A 17,653-nucleotide genomic window follows, 5' to 3' on the forward strand; every position below is an offset into this window, starting at 1 on the left:
GGAGCAGGGGGCATCAGTCGGTGAAGCGCTGGCAGGCTTTCTTCCAGCGGCAGGCTGTGCACCACAGGTCCTTCTTCTCCAAGCCGTACACCTTGCGGCACTTCCTGGCCTCGCCGCGCAGCTTCCTACAGGGAGGAAGAAACCGCTTAAATCACGTCTCCCATCTCCCGCGAGGTCCACCGACGTCTCTCAAAACATCGGAGGCAAGAAACACGCAACGCCGTCGCCGAATCTCGACTCGCAGTTGATCTGCGAGGCCTAGTTTGAAAGTTTGAGCAGAGTCTGGTTTGCCAGGCAAGCTGCATTGACATGCACTGCAAGAAGACATTGCTGAATGCGCCGAATTCTCTTCTCTCTTTGGCTCTGTACTCCAGCCTGTTGGTTTTGAAACATGACTATGATGTGAAAGTGCAGACTTTGAGGGTATGTGCTTCCATATCTGGTGAATCGGGTAAGAATTATATCCACTTTTAGACATAGTCCCCCCATTTTACCAAAAGTAATTGGACAGTCCCAGCAGTTTCTAAATAAAGAAGACTAATCGGTAACAGCTGGGACTGTCCAATTACTTTTGAAGCACATACCCTCAAAGTCTGCACTTTAACATCATAGTCATGTTTCAAACCAACAGGCTGGAGTACAGAGCCAAAAGAAATTATACCAAATTCCAAATTCTAATGGACTTAAACCCTGCACTTGTACCCTGGATTTGACATTTGTGCAGGTACATACCTGCTTCCTGAGGAGGGCCTGGCTGTGGGCAGGGCAGGGGGGTGGGGCTTTGTGACAGGGGCCTGTTGGATTGGCTGTCTGACCTCTGTCACCTTAACACTGCAGATCTGGGTGGGCGGAGTCTGTGGGTGAGTGAAAGGTCAAAGGTCACTAAGGTCCCATGTCAGATCATTTGTGATAACTGTGTGTAACTTGCGATTTTGGTTTTTGACAGTTACAAAAATGCACCCAGAATTCAAGGGTCACAAATTATGCAGTGGCATAAGGGCAGGACGAGAGAGGAAGAGGTCAACGCCAATCCATAAGCACGGACATCTTAACACACATGGACACACTTTGATAATAAATATATGCACGTAGCATTCGGTATGTCAGGTACGTTGGGTGGCGATGGCAGGGAAGCTCCGGAACCTTCCGGAGGGACTCACCGAGGGGGGCGGCTGCCAGGAGAGGCTGGTGCAGCCGTCGTTCGGCCGGAACGCCGACGCTGTCCCGGGGATGCTCACCAGAGCCGTCGCCTAGGACACAGAGCGCGCACACGCATCAGATCTGGGCGACCCGGGAACAGAGAGGTGGGGCGGGGGGCCGCGGTCGGCCTCTTACACACACGCCCTGTATGAGCCAGAGAGCAGCAGGACCCCCCCAGACACGGCCGTCTGGGAACAGGGCCTCCCCGCCAGTCCAAGGGCGTTTCAGGTCCGAGCGAGCGTCAATCAAGCACTCTCTTTCACACGGCACGTTCACACACCAGCTGTCGCACAGCAACAGTTCTTTAGACAACACAAATAACACATCTCTCTTTATATGTATGATGCGAAAACCTGTGGCCCTAACTGAGCAAAAGATTGAATTATAAAATGAAGATCTGAGGCTGGAGAAAAAGGCAGCATACAGACACACCCTGCATGGCAGTTTCAGACCACAGCTTTAGGGTGTAAGATCATAAATATGTGATTAGGGCGTTTTGTCACTGAATATTCTAACACTGACGGAACTGGCTTCCACTCTGGCCTGCACAGGATCTCGAATCTAATTACCAGTAGTTTGAATTACCAGTAGTTTGAATTACCAGCAGTGGTAATTCAAACTTCAAAGCAAGCCCAAGATGGAGAACATCGAACACATTCCAAAACACCAACTCTTCAGATGGTTAAGGGTGACAGAGATCCTGTGCAAGCCAGAGTGAAAGCCAGAGGTCTGTTTCAAAGTGATGTTGAGAAGGCTATAATGCAGGATCGCAACGTCTGCATGAATCCTGCTCCTGCCCACTATTGCCCTGTATCTTTCACCTTAGACACCCCACTGTTGCCCTGTGTCTGTCACCTTAGACACCTCACTGTTGCCCTGTGTCTGTCACCTTAGACACCTCACTGTTGCCCTGTGTCTGTCACCTTAGACACCTCACTGTTGCCCTGTGTCTTTCACCTTAGACACCCCCACTGTTGCCCTGTGTCTTTCACCTTAGACACCCCCACTGTTGCCCTGTGTCTGTCACCTTATACACCCCCACTGTTGCCCTGTGTCTTTCACCTTAGACACCCCCACTGTTGCCCTGTGTCTGTCACCTTATACACTCCCACTGTTGCCCTGTGTCTTTCACCTTAGACACCCCACTGTTGCCCTGTGTCTGTCACCTTAGACACTCCACTGTTGCCCTGTGTCTGTCACCTTATACACCCCCACTGTTGCCCTGTGTCTGTCACCTTAAACTCCCCACTGTTGCCCTGTGTCTTTCACCTTAGACACCCCACTGTTGCCCTGTGTCTTTCACCTTAGACATTAAGATGCCTGCCCTGTCCCTGAAGCAGCTGCCAAACACATCCTCTTTGAAAGTCACCGATCTGTCCCCTTGTAGCTATGCTAGCCATAATTACCATGATGACCAGGCCTGTCGAGCATTTTTATACATGCCCCTGTGCATGCTGGGAAGTAAAATTCTTCATCAATGATGAGTCACACCTGTGTAGAAGTCCCTCCATACTCCCTCATTTATACAGGCGTTTCCATTTTTCATTTTGACGATTGTACGTAACGTTATATTGAATTTCGACAGGAAGCAGGGGTCTGAGCAGTGATGTGCTGAGACAGAACAGGGTGTAGAGGGGCGTTACCTGGTAGGTGTGGTCAGTGCGGATGTGGCAGAGGGCAGAGGGCGCTGACTGGCTGAGGGGGGAGGTGCAGTGGAGCTCGGCACGCTGGGACGGAGGCGGGCAGGAGAAGATGGGCAGGGCCTTGCGGAACGCGGGCGTGGTCGGAGAGGCGGGTGCGAGGCAGGACAGGCCCTCTGACAGAGTGTCCACATTCACCTCCATCTCAGAGTAGTAGAAATCCTCCTCCCCTTCACTGTCCTCCGAGTCTCCGTTCCTCCTGTGGCACGGAAACGCGCGCACACACACACACACACACACACACACACACGGACATGGACACACACACACACACACACGGACATGGACACATGGACACACGCACACACACTTAGAAGAGTTGCAGACTCCAGGAGTCAAGCTAACAGATATTGAGCACCACATTCAACTGTCCCAGTGACTTTACCAACACTTCAAAAGCAACAGAACTACCCCAATCCCCATATCACAGGCAAACAGTGCCTTAAAGACTAGGCCTTGATAGGGGACTAGTGAACCATTTCCCTGCTATGGAGCTCTCTGGCCACCAGATGGTAGCAAAGCAAAGGTTTGTCAGGACACAGAGGGCTAAAATAGACCTTGCCTAAAACACTTTCACACCGACCCCAGGTGAGCACACTGACACCAGGTGAGCCCAGCTGAGCCCAGGTGACCCCAGGTGAGCCCAGCTGACCCCAGGTGAGCCCAGGTGAGCCCAGGTGAGCCCAGCTGACCCCAGGTGAGCACACTGACCCCAGGTGAGCCCAGCTGAGCCCAGGTGACCCCAGGTGAGCCCAGCTGAGCCCAGCTGAGCACACTGACCCCAGGTGAGCCCAGGTGAGCACACTTACCCCAGGTGAAGGGTGCGCACATGTCTCTGGATCCCCGAAGAGGAGCTCAGCACAGTGGAGCAGTTCTTCCACAAACACTTAAACATCACCTTCATGGAGTTCTGCAAGAGAAGACATTTCCCCCGAACGTTTAAAAGGCGTCTCACAGCTCTGCCAACACGCCCTCAGTGGGCTGGATGGGACAGGCCCCGCGCCCGGCCGCCCCCCAGCTGAGCGTAGCAGCTGTGATCACAGGTACAGCGGGTAGTTACACGCACACGCTGCAGACACACAGCGGCGTGCGCCCGTGTTCAAGCTGGGTCCCCATTGTGCGCTCAGATCCATTCATCATTAGCGCTGCCTCTCCGCGCCGCTAATGGGCAGGTATCCAGGCAACCGTCTGCAGCCGATATGACAATACCCCCCCGCAGTACAGCGAACGCCCTGAATCCCGCACGCTCGCGAAACACCGCAACAGCAAAACCAATGCGCTTCTGACCCTGACCACCATAACACTGACTTTAAACATGGGCCGCTCTCATACCCAACCTCCTAACCCTAACCCCCAGCACAGCTCCTAACCCCCAGCTCAGCTCCTAACCCTAACCCCCAGCTCAGCTCCTAACCCCCAGCACAGCTCCTAACCCCCAGCACAGCTCCTAACCCCCAGCTCAGCTCCTAACCCCCAGCACAGCTCCTAACCCCCAGCTCAGCTCCTAACCCTAACCCCCAGCTCAGCTCCTAACCCTAACCCCCAGCTCAGCTCCTAACCCTAACCCCAGCTCAGCTCCTAACCCTAACCCCCAGCTCAGCTCCTAACCCCCAGCTCAGCTCCTAACCCTAACCCCCAGCATAGCTCCTAACCCCCAGCACAGCTCAGCTCCTAACCCCCAGCTCAGCTCCTAACCCCCAGCTCAGCTCCTAACCCTAACCCCAGCTCAGCTCCTAACCCTAACCCCCAGCTCAGCTCCTAACCCCCAGCTCAGCTCCTAACCCCCAGCTCAGCTCCTAACCCCCAGCACAGCTCCTAACCCCCAGCACAGCTCCTAACCCCCAGCTCAGCTCCTAACCCCCAGCTCAGCTCCTAACCCTAACCTTAAACTCCCCCCTGGGGAGAGATTCATCTGCAGGTCGATCCTTTACACAGATTCCACAAAAATACTTCAATAAAGCACACACTGGTGTTTTCTTGCTCAAGAAATCTTCAGGAGCCTCATAACTCTCAGAAGGGACAGTTAACGAGTTGGAATTTCCTTAAAGATGGCGGACCTTTATCGATTTCCGGGTCAGGCAAAGAATAAGAGGATAGGAGGTGAAAGATAAGTGAGTGGACAGAGCCCCTAGTCCCAACAGCCCAGCCTGCAGGCATAACCCCATCCCCCAATCACAGCCCTGCCCCCATCCCCCAATCACAGCCATACCCCCATCCCCCAATTACAGCCATCCCCCAATCACAGCCCTACCCCCATCCCCCAATCACAGCCCTGCACCCAGCCATCCCCATCCCCCAATCACAGCCCTGCCTGCAGCCATCCCCCAACATCCCCCAATCACAGCCACCCAAAACCTGCCTTCCTCTTCCGGGGAATGGGGTCCTCAAACAGGAAGTGCGTGGTCTCCGCCTCCTCTGTGAAGCCGTCGCCCGGAGACAAGGGCAGCGAGCCCCTGCTGACGTCCCTGCACAGAGGGGGCGAAGGCGTGGAGGGCACCGATTGGTCGCTGGCATCCCAGCTCCAGTTCCCACTGGTGGAGCTGCTGCAGCTCCCGGAAAGGCTGCTGGAGGATCCAGGAACTGCAGCTACATGAGGGTTAAGATGCAGCATTTCATAGGAATCAGGCAGGTCAACATAAATGAATGAATAACTCAACAACACTGGTCTGAACTTTAGCATTCAGGTAGGTGGGGGTACCTGTATGTGGGGGTAGGTGGGAGTACCTGTATGTGGGGGTAGGTGGGAGTGCCTGTATGTGGGGGTAGGTGGGAGTACCTGTATGTGGGGGTACCTGTATTTGGGGGTATGTGGGGGTACCTGTATTTGGGGGTAGGTGGGGGTACCTGTATTTGGGGGTAGGTGGGGGTACCTGTATTTGGGGGTATGTGGGGGTACCTGTATTTGGGGGTAGGTGGGGGTACCTGTATTTGGGGGTATGTGGGGATACCTGTATTTGGGGGTATGTGGGGATACCTGTATTTGGGGGTATGTGGGGGTACCTGTATTTGGGGGTAGGTGGGGGTACCTGTATTTGGGGGTAGGTGGGGGTACCTGTATTTGGGGGTATGTGGGGGTACCTGTATTTGGGGGTATGTGGGGGTACCTGTATTTGGGGGTAGGTGGGGGTACCTGTATTTGGGGGTGGCACCGGGGGGTTGGTGCTGGAGAGAGACGTCAGGGCAGCAGCTGCCATCACTTCTCTGTCTGCATGTCCTTCTGTTGCCCTACAGAACACAGACTGAGAGATCACTCACTCTGTACAGCCATCACATGACCTCACTCACTCTGTACAGAGATCACATGACCTCACTCACTCTGTACAGAGATCACATGACCTCACTCACCCTGCACCGAGATCACATGACCTCACTCACCCAGTACAGAGATCACATGACCTCACTCACTCTGAACAGAGATCACATGACCTCACTCACTCTGTACAGCCATCACATGACCTCACTCACCCTGTACCAAGATCACATGACCTCACTCACCCAGTACAGAGATTACATGACCTCATACACCCTGTACAGAGATCACATGACCTCACTCACCCTGTACAGAGATCACATGACCTCATACACCCTGTACAGCCATCACATGACCTCACTCACCCTGTACCAAGATCACATGACCTCACTCACCCAGTACAGAGATCACATGACCTCATACACCCTGTACAGAGATCACATGACCTCACTCACCCTGTACAGAGATCACATGACCTCACTCACCCTGTACCGAGATCACATGATCTCACTCACTCTGAACAGAGATCACATGACCTCATACACCCTGTACAGAGATCACATGACCTCACTCACCCTGTACAGAGATCACATGACCTCATACACCCTGTACAGAGATCACATGACCTCACTCACTCTGAACAGAGATCACATGACCCCACTCACTCCGAAGAGATCACATGACCCCACTCACTCTGTACAGAGATCACATGATCTCACTCTGTACAGAGATCACATGACCTCACTCACCCTGTACCGAGATCACATGACCTCACTCATAAAAGTGATCACAGAAACACACAGAAACACACAGGTACAGACATTGAAATAAAGTTTACAGATATCATATCTTTTCTCTTTCCCCCCCCTCCCCCCATTGTTTACGTAATGCTTCAGCAATGTAATATATATAATATTATCACATCCTTTCAGCTGGGAAAGTCTACAGAGACAAAAGTCTACAGAGACAAAAGACATATCACAAGCATGTATGTAAATGAAGTGCCCCTCCCGACAACCCAACTAGATCAAACCAGTTTAGACCGTGAACCAAAACCACAATCTGCAAATCTGTCAAAGCGAAGCATAAAAAGATCACTTTCTAAAACACAAAAATACTAAAACATAAGAAAAGCAACAAACAACAGGAGAAAAATCTGCAAAGCGGCACACAAAGTCAAACACTGAGTCTGGACTTCAATAAATTGCTGGTTCAGTATGGCTGGCTTAGATTCAACAATCCCACAATGCACTGCTCCCCGTTGTGGTCCTCCGCCTTTCTTTTACATGAGAATAAGAAAGGCTGAAACAGGAACTAAAGGAGAGATATTCCTCATTTACAATCCCACGCACTGCGCTCACTTTTCACCAGCACTTTCGCTTTACCGCCAATGTCAGTACATCAGCACATTTCTCTTAGCATGTTTACTCAGTCTCTCGCAATGTCTCTCGAAAATACACTAAATGAAAAGAAAAAAACCCTTAACTTTTCCCTATTTTTTTCTCGTTATAATAAATACAATATAATTACCTGAATTAACACCAAGGTTAAACGACCATCGGTGTCTAACAGACATACAGTACTGTGCAGAAGTCTTGGCAGCCTAGACTTTATTATATATATGTTTCTTTTTTTGTGTGTGTTAGTATAAAAGAACACATTTCAGATTTCCAAATATTCATTTTCCAAAATATTAAATTTTTAAAAGGTAACATATTACTGTAAGCAATTGACTACTTTTTACATAATAACTTGATCAAGGCTGTCTGAGATCAGAAGCAAGGAGCCAAACAAAGTCTGCAGACGAACTGTGGCAAGTTCTCCAACATGCTTGGAACAACCTCCCTGCTGATTGTCTTATAGAACTGCAGGACAGCGTTGGCTATCTCAGAGAAGTGATGCAGTTTTAACGCTGAAGGGTGGTCACAAAAAATATTGACTTGATTCAGTTTTTAACTATTCTGCCAAATTACTAAAATGTAATATATAATGTAGAGTAAATTTCTTTGGTACCTTTCATTTAATTATTTTTGAAAGAATCTTATCTGTGCAGAATGTTGTACAGGTGCCTAAGACTTTTGCACAGAACTGTAGACTAATAAAGTGCACGTCTGTGTGTGAATGTGTGTGCGCCTCTGTGTATTTGCGAGGGAGAGCCCTGCTCTGTGTTTTCAGGAAGATGTGTCACACTGTTTGGCAGCTGAAGCTGTTTATCATGAAAGCAAAGTGCAGAGTCAGCCAGTATTGCAGTTTAGAGCTTCAACACAGTTTGCTGGAGAAACCCAATTTCTCTCATTCTCCTGACCCTCCTCTCTCACTGAAATCACCAAGCCAAATATGCAGATGGTTTTCCTGCATCTCACAGTAATACAGTCATGAACAGCGCCTTTGAGTTTCCACGTGTTCCACTATGCTTCCAGATCATTTATTTACTGTGTGTTGCAAAGCATTTGTTAATGAATAGAGAACAGCGCCCAGAACAGTGAGATCCCAGCGGGGACACTTAGAGCTACACTGTGTGTGTGTGTGTGTGTGCGCGCGCGTGTGTGAGTATATGTGTGTGAGTGTATGTGTGGGCGTATATGTGTGTGTTTGTGTGTGTGTGAGTAAGTGTGTAAGTGTGTGTGTGTGTATGTGTGAGCGTATAGGTGTATGTATGTGTAAGAGTGTGTGTGTGTGTGCGCGCGTGTCGTGAGAGGTTCTCATTCGCCACGTGCATGTACAGAGTGTTTAGTGTAATATCTGGGGCCCTATGGCTGGTGTCAGTGTTTGAGTGACAGCTGTGTGTTTCTCCAGGTCTCCCCCTCACAGCCCCGTCATCAGCCCCCGCTCACCGCAGCGTCCTGAGGGGAGCTGTGCCAGTTTTCGTGGGCTGGATTTTTATTACTGCGACACTCAGGTTCCCGTAAAATCCAGCTGCTTTGAAGATGGAACTGCAGGGAGAAAACCTCTTCACACTTTCTGCTCTGAAGAATTTTATTGCTGGATGGACACACACACTCACACACAGTTGGCAGGGAGCAGCCATACTGTTGCAGAGGTGAGTGTAATAGTGTCTAATGTTGGGGGGGGGTGGTGTTAGTGACACACACCCTGAAACAAAGTTTAAACATTTACTTGTTATTTTGCAATATCGGGATTTTCTCTCCTGCAATTCCACCCTGCCGTAAGTCAGCTGAATGTCCTTGGAACAGTGCATAAACTGCCCGTTAGAATGCACATTTCCCGGTCCTGAAAAATAAACCAGTTACTCTGCTGTCCCTGCAGTAATGAGCTGGTCTACTGTTATTTTCATCATTATCGTCAATATTGTAATCATCACTAATTATCAATATCTTCCTTGACATTTCTAAAAGGTTATTTACACAGCTGTTGATTACATTCATAAGTTTAAAACTGAGTTTATTACAATACGCTTAGCCATGAAGCTAATTTGTAATAAGCTTAAATGTGAATTTGATTACCACTAATGTTGAAGTCTAAAATATAAGAACCTGGCAGTGTGTGTGTGTGTCTATGTGTGTGCATGTGCGTCTGTTTGTGTGTACTGTACATGTGTCTGTCTATGTGTGTGCATGTGTGTGTGTCTATGCGTGTGCATGTGCGTTTGTGTGTGTGTGTGTATGTGTCCATGTGCATGTGTTTGTACTGCACATGTGTGTGTGTGTGTGTGTGTCTATGCGTGTACATGTGCGTTTGTGTGTGTGTATGCGTCCATGTGCATGTGTTTGTACTGTACATGTGTGTGTGTGTGCGTGTGCATGTGTTTGTACTGTACATGTGTGTGTGTGTGTGTGTGTGTGTGTGCATGTGTTTGTACTGTACATGTGTGTGTGTGTGCGTGTGCATGTGTTTGTACTGTACATGTGTGTGTGTGTGCGTGTGTGTGCATGTGTGTGTGTGTCTATGTGTGTGTGTGTGCGTTTGTGTGTGTGTCTATGTGTGTGTGTGCGCACTTGAACACAAGCTGCCCATAGTCATATGAACACAGATAGAGGAGCAGACATGCGGGTGGTTGAGAATGCAGCTCTCTCTCTGTGGCCATTTCACCTTGGAGTGTGTGACACTGGAGGCTGGCTCCCCCACAGATGTGAGTGTGAATAATCAGAGTTATGATCCGTGACAGAGGCAAGCCGGCTCTGCACTAGAAAAACAAGCACACAATTTGCTTTATTGCTCACATGTTAACTGCAACCATAGCAACAAGCCCACCAATAAAAATGCAGGCGGCTACAATGCTAACTGCATAGGTTTTTTTTTTTTGTGACCTTAATTTTTATAGCAAGACAAATTCATGCTGCATTCTTGGAAAAGTGTACCAATACACACACGGATACACACATCACACGCAAGGACACACATACACAGTTCCACTGGTACAACACGTACGCGTATGTAGACACATACCTACAGTCACACACACAGCTCTCTTACAATCACACACACATACCCACACACAACAAGCCAGCATACACACACACACACACAAACACACAAACACAAAAGCGCACGCACAGGAACACACTTTGATTGCCCTTCCTTCCTCATGTACTCAGCCGGCCTGCAGATGTCCCACACTGACCCCAGGGAAGAGCAGCGACCCTACAACACAGTCAACGTCCCGCCGCTAATAACAGCCCCGCACCACGTCCACTTCTCTCCGCATTCTCCTTCTCTACTCTCATCAGGAAACAACGGGGGCATTACCTTTCAGGCTTGTGTGTGCGCGTGTGTGTGTGTGTGTCTGTGTGAGAGAGAGACAACCATCTTATGCTTATTTAAGCTAGACTCTTCCTTGAGCGCCAACACTCTCTTCTTCTCAAAGGAATCAGGCCCTCCGTCTCCTAAGCAACGGAGCCAGAGGAGCTGCTCTGACAGCAGTGCTACACGGTGACACACCGAGCAGGTCTGCCCAGTCAGAGGTGAAGGGTCAGAGGTGAAGGGTCAGCTGGCGAGAGATGCAGCGGGGCAGAGCCGGGCTGTTCCACATGGTGGGGGGGGTGGGGGGGGGGGGGGGGGAATGCGTTTTTACTGGCACTTTCCAAGTCCACCCAAACCGCAAACTATTATGCTAAACCCTCACAACGGACGCCCAGTTTCTGCAACACAAAACAAATATTGACACCGCGGTAATGTTGTGAGGCGGTGCTCCTCGCCCCAAATGACAGAAATGGTTCATTACCGGCTGCTCTTTTAACCCACGGTAGTGTGCCTGCATGTCAATGTGCACGAGTTCTGACTCGACCTCAAGAGGTTTAACCACCACACACCAGCCCAAACACAAGAGCAGAGCGGTAAACCCCAGCAAAGTACATCTGAGAAAGTGTGGGGACCATTTATGCATTGTAGTGAACGTGCCAATCTTGCAGATATTTTGGCTGATTCAGATGCAAGTTAATATCTGTGAATCAGGTGGGTAATAAATTATGTTTTTAGAAGTTCTAAAGTTACCTCTGCGATTCTTTACCTTTGTTACCACCAATTCTTGCATTGAGGAAACCATTGGGAAATGTTACGCTGATGTATGTAGATGACATGACATCTATTTGGGGAAGGAGGTATTATTACACCATAATATTCAACCTTCTACTGGAAGACCTTTGTATATTATAGTGAACCCCAGGGAAAGAGCTTGATTGGCTGGTCATGTGAAGTACAGGTGAGGTCCCTGCCTGGCCCAACAAATCTTTCCCTGGGTGCCTCTTCCTCACAGACCTGTGCGTGGCTCCTCTCTAAAACAGCAGAGATTGGGAAGAGAGATACAGGTGACAAGCACAGGAGAGAGGGAGGAAGAGTAGGAAAAAAAAAAAGAAGACAGACATGTCCTCATCTCATTAAGTCACACAGCTCCCCTGGTGGATGGGAGGCTAACTGCAGGGCTCAGCACCAGAAATGGGGCAGCAGGGAGACCGTTCGCCTGGGTGCTCAGGGCTGGCACAGAAGCGTCTGAGAGGGGTCTCTAGTGGAGGCCATAGGCCCGGCACACCCACAAAACCCAAAGAAAAACCTCAACGCCTGGTGTGAAAAACCTCAACCTCAACGTGAAGCACTGCGAGCGTGTGAGAGTGCATGTAGCAGCCGAGGCTCACAGTGGTGTGCAGCTTTAATGCATTTCCTGGCAGGCAGAGTGAAAGGAACTGGCTCGATCATGCTCTTGTGCGCTCTCTGCATAAACGAGACCGCACCGCAAACTGGGAGCAAGTGCAAGATAAGGGGATAAGACAATGCGCCAAGCCCATAGGACCTGTAATCCAGCTCTGCCCCGCTATCCTATCAGAGCACCCAGAAAAGCTAGGATCACACACCCCGCTTTGGCTCGGCAACAGAGCGAGGGAGTCTGGTTCCATTCGTCATGTCTGGGCTGGCTCGACGGTCACATGACCTGCCGAATCCCAGGGGCCAATCAGAGCGCTCCCCTGCTCAGAGTGCAGTAACATCCATCCATCCATTATCTTAACCCGCTTATCCTGAACAGGGTCACAGGGGGGCTGGAGCCTAACCCAGCATACATTGGGCGAAAGGCAGGAATACACCCTGGACGGGTCGCCAGTCCATCGCAGGGCACACACACCATTCCCTCACACACTCATACCTACGGGCAATTTAGACTCTCCAATCAGCCTAACCTGCATGTCTTTGGACTGTAGGAGGAAACCGGAGTACCCGGAGGAAACCCACGCAAACACGGGGAGAACATGCAAACTCCACACAGAGAGGCCCCGGCCGACGGGGATTCAAACCAAGGACCTCCTTGCTGTGAGGCGGCAGTGCTAACCACTGCACCATCCGTGCCGCCTAGTGCAGTAACAGTGCTCGTCAAATACACGGTGTAAATGTTACCTGTGGCTAGACCTCCTGGGAGTACATCAAAGTGTCTGTATTGGCAAATAGAGAACAGGCTGGGTAAATATGAACTGTGCCAACGCTGGCAAGTGGACAGAAAAAAATCTATCACAGCACAACACAATCGCATATTCAGTGAGTTTTCAGCTGCTGGGCGGGCAAACATAGTGATGCAAGAAAATATTGGAACAGTATTTCAACCATCATTACACACTTGCAGAGAAGAAGTCTATAATTAAATGGGTGGGTGTCCACTAAAATAAAGTAGATCCCAGATCTGGGAGCAAACCAAAAGCTTCCAACACATGGTGAACATCTATAACATCTACGTACAAATCAAATGCTACCACTGCATGGTGAATATCTATAACATCTACGTACAAACCAAACACTACCAATGCATGGTGAACATCTATAACATCTACGTACAAACCAAACTCTACCAATGCATGGTTGAATGATTTACACGCCATGGAAAAGCTGAAATAAGCAAAAATAATTGAGAAAAGGAACAAGAATTAATAAACATATGGAGGTAAATTAAATAAATTTGCACTGATTTAAATTTAAACACGTATTTCAATATTTAGATATATTTCCACAGTGACGTTTACATTTCCTTGGATATTTATTTATTTATTCTTTTTTATTTGCCAGTTGAGGCCAGATGCTTCAACATAATTTAATTTCCAAATCACTTCACGAACATTGCTCACGAAAGTATGCATGTAATTTGTGAGTAATTTGCCAATTTCTCGCACTGGAAACATTTGAATAACGGGCGGGAGCAGAAAAACTGCTGTGGGCTCAGAATGTTTGGGAGTCCTGGGACAAAGAAGCAGGTTTAAAATGCTCCACTGTGTCCAATAGATCTGTATCAGACATGTTTAACAAAAGCATGCATATTAAATAAATTGCAACACTCGTATTAGCAATGATGCACACAGCTGACAAGGTTGCAGTTATCTGCCTGTAGGCTAATTTTCACATGTTGCAGCAGGTTTGTCTAAATCAGCTCATAGTGGTATACTGATTAACAACTGAAACACACACATAGACACACAATGCTTAGCTGTTGATAGAAATGATCATTAAAAACTGAACACAACTGGAAAAATGCTTTCCCACATCTAAAAGAGAATATGGTGTGTGTTCCACATTTGGTTTCATTAGCATTCCTACCCCACTGAGTTCCCATAGGACAGCATTCCTACCCCACTGAGTTCCCATAGGACAGCATTCCTGCCCTCCCTTCCAGTAGCACAGCAGTCCCAGAGGGAGCTCACTCAGTCAGGCTGCAGAAGGTGTCAATGAAGATTTACAGCACTTCACCACTAATTCCACACAGTCACTGTATTGGACAGTGTGACAGCAGTGTTTGAGCTGAATACTCCCACAAAATATCTGTAAATTACGCACTATCTGCGCACCTCCAGGTAGTGTCTTCGGGGTTAGAAACACCCCGATCATGCACAGTCTGGAGCACAAACTGTACAGGTACAATCACGCACACACATACAAGCATGAACGAACGGTGAAGACTCAGTGAAGTCATCGCGTAACAACTCAGCCTGCGTCTGTGCTCATTCCTGCACCAATGAGACTACAGGACCTGTCAGATACTCTCTAATGGCAGAACACAGGTGATGTTATGATGTCTATACAGGAGAGGGGGCCTACCTGTGCACGGGCACGAGGATCAGCGAGGAGGTGCACGTGCGGAGGCCACGCCCTGCTGGGTGCTGACCCCTGACCTCCGCGTCCTGTGGCGACAGGTCCCGTCTCCTGTCCTGGACTCCCCTGTCCGTACCCGGACCCTGTGGAGGAGTCAGCACCGAGTCACACACACGCGCAGAAACACGCAAACACACACACCTGAAACCCGCAGAGTCAGGACCCAGTCACACACACGCGCAGAAACACGCAAACACACACACCTGAAACCCGCAGAGTCAGGACTCAGTCACACACACGCGCAGAAACACGCAAACACACACACCTGAAACCCGCAGAGTCAGGACTCAGTCACACACACACGCAGAAACACGCAAACACACACACCTGAAACCCGCAGAGTCAGGACTCATTCACATACACACACACACAGAAACACGCAAACACACACACACACACCAACATGGACGCGCACGTACACAAACGCGCATGCCTGAGGGAGTTCACAAACTGCCGACCAGGGAGGGGCAGAAAGCCTAATTTGCTCAGAAATACAACGCTTTGGCCTGCTTTATGTTTAAATGTGCCTGGACTACACACACCATCTAACACAGCACAAATTAAATTGAAGGCAATTCCTCAGTAATGTCAACCTGAGCATTCAGATATTACTTAATTACCAATTCAACGTATTTCATATTTATTCTTAAGGTGTATGCTTTGGAGTGCAGACTTAATATGGCCACTGTTTTAATGAAAATTACATGTTATTACACATCACAGTGTATGATTAAGTCAGAAGTTGTTTTTCACTAACACTGGTGAGTGGTGACTCTTTTTTACAACTTTGAGAAGCTAATAGAGAAACATGAATCAAATTTAAATGCGTTATAATTCAGATCATAATTCCATAATCTTGTAGTGGTGAGGTTCTGACTGGCACTGCTAATGTGACATCAATTATGTTAAAACATATTCTGCAACATGGGCATGGCGTTGGTAATGGGAAGACATTGCATTTTAACATAGGAGGGGATTTTGGCATGTGCAAAATTGCCAATATGTGTAAAAAAAATGTGTAAATAATGAAGTGTAAATTCATTATCGGTAAATGTATCCCAACTATTCTACAGTAGGCTGCCTGTTAAGTGTAGCCATCTATAAAGTCGCCAGCTGCATTTTGCCGAACTGGGCCGTGCAGGCCACCATCAGTTGGGGGTGAGGTTGGCCATGGAGCCCCGCTTCCCCCTTCATAAAAAACAAAAATCAACAAATTCAAGGCAATAAGGCTGATGCATTATAACAAGCTAATAACAAACTGGCTTACTTCAGTAACACTGGCCAGCTCCTTACTATCCAACCTATTTAATGGAATGGGCAAGCGACACAAACAGTGCAGCTTGCTAACCAGATAGCTTACATTAGGTTGTTTGTTCACTGTCGGGTTTTGGAATACAATTAAGCCACTGTTGCTATGCCTGCAAGCTAACTACTGAAGCTCGCCAAATAAAATACATTGGCTCTACAGTTACCCGCAGTTACCCGAAGCTAGAACTGTATGAACGCACGCTAGCAGCAATTACGTACTTTATTCAGTCGTTCTTCTTTGCCCTCTGTCGTTACAACAGTTCCACTGAACGCGACGTCTTCGCTGCGGTACTCCTTCGCAGCGCCTCCGTTGTCCAGAAATAGTGCACATAAAAACCGTCCAGTGGAAGCAGCACTTGGTAATTTGGGAGAATCTACAGTTGCAGCAAACTTGCAATTTGCCTTCCTGGCTCCAGCATGCCGACAGTCGTTACCGGCAAAATCAGGCACAATGGTGCAGCCGCTTATTCCAACCTTCAAAGACTTGTTGAGAAGACCTTCCGAATTCATCTTCAGACTGTAAGCTCCACCGAAGACCACAAAAGCTGTTTTTTTTGGAAGCGAACTTGATTTCTGTTTAAATAAACGAGCCTATGTGTTTAAAAATGATTGGTTTAAGTTGACTTCCACTTCTGGATTGCCATACCGCTAAAATATTTTATTCCATTCGACTAAATTGACGGATTACCCGGCAAGAGAAAAATATTGTTTTTCTTGCAACACAACAAAACGACACACCCCCTCCTCGCTCCTGTGCGCGTGCTGCTACAGCCCCGGGGAGTTCGAAAAGTCCCGCCTTCCCTTCGTTGCGATTGGTCAATGGAATACGTAAACACTTGTATTCTGGCACGTGGTTGTATTTGTAAAGCCTCTTATTGGTGGATTCAGAAAATGTCATCCATTTTTTGGTGGAGGATTTGCATTTGCCGGCCGGTGAAGAAAAGAAAGATAATCTTTACGGGGCGGCTGAGAGCGCAGCTTACGTGGTCTACGTGTGCTCCATGACGATCGAATGGCCGCCTTGTTGTCTGATCGCAGTAATACCGTGCTGCCGAATTTAGAACAACGGGGTCAAGCCAAATGTTCCGTGTAGGCCGGCACGACAGTTAGGCCTACCAAAATAAAAATGTTTTCGCAACGTGTGGATACCGGTTACCTCAATAATCCACAAAGCAGGACTACACCACCTTTTCTCATATTTAAGCATATTGCGTATATCCCAAGTCGCGATTTCTTTTTTTTTTCTTTTTTAAAAACGTTAATTTCAGAAATCACGCTCAACAAAATAATGAAATATTGATTGGAATAGCCCTAGGTTTATCACAGCTTATGGACTGCATGGACACCTTTAACCGGAAAAAAAGAAATAAAAAAATAGTAGCCCTTCAGTATACCACATTCACTGTGAAGTTAGCTATTAGTACCAGTTCCATCTATTTTACTTTAGCATTGCGCTGGACTCCCCCAGTCTAATTTATGCCATAAACGGGACAGGGATTGCGAATTAGCTTTGGCTAGAAACGGGTTTCATATTTTGAACCTGTATCAACGTCTACTTTTATTGTCCCTGATAGACGAATAAATAAAATATCTACAAGAGTACATTTATATAGAGTTT

The 17,653-nt window shown here is 48.3% G+C and overlaps 1 protein-coding gene across 1 annotated transcript; it reads right to left on the bottom strand.

Moving 5' to 3' along the window:
* On the bottom strand, positions 1-16,763 carry LOC133110656 (zinc finger protein 704-like). The gene is made up of 9 exons (XM_061220905.1): positions 16,255-16,763; positions 14,674-14,810; positions 6,031-6,125; positions 5,260-5,486; positions 3,710-3,810; positions 2,844-3,099; positions 1,161-1,250; positions 733-854; positions 1-125 (listed from the first exon to the last, which is right to left on the bottom strand). Exons 1-9 carry the CDS (start codon positions 16,543-16,545, stop codon positions 14-16), a joined length of 1,431 nt encoding a protein of 476 aa, XP_061076889.1. The 5' UTR covers positions 16,546-16,763; the 3' UTR covers positions 1-13.
* Positions 16,764-17,653: the final 890 nt, after the last annotated feature.

The sequence above is a fragment of the Conger conger genome, chromosome 14, assembly GCF_963514075.1.
Source record: "Conger conger chromosome 14, fConCon1.1, whole genome shotgun sequence".
Taxonomy (NCBI): Eukaryota; Metazoa; Chordata; class Actinopteri; order Anguilliformes; family Congridae; genus Conger; species Conger conger.

Bases quoted from the DNA above. Each gene is read 5' to 3' on its own strand.
- LOC133110656 (XM_061220905.1), bottom strand. From the start codon at position 16,545: ATGAATTCGGAAGGTCTTCTCAACAAGTCTTTGAAGGTTGGAATAAGC. The intron at 14,811-16,254 runs GTACGTAATTGC...ACTCCTCCACAG, and splicing joins AAGAAGAACGACTGAATAAA to GGTCCGGGTACGGACAGGGG. The intron at 3,100-3,709 runs GTAAGTGTGCTC...TCCGTGCCACAG, and splicing joins GTGCGCACCCTTCACCTGGG to GAGGAACGGAGACTCGGAGG.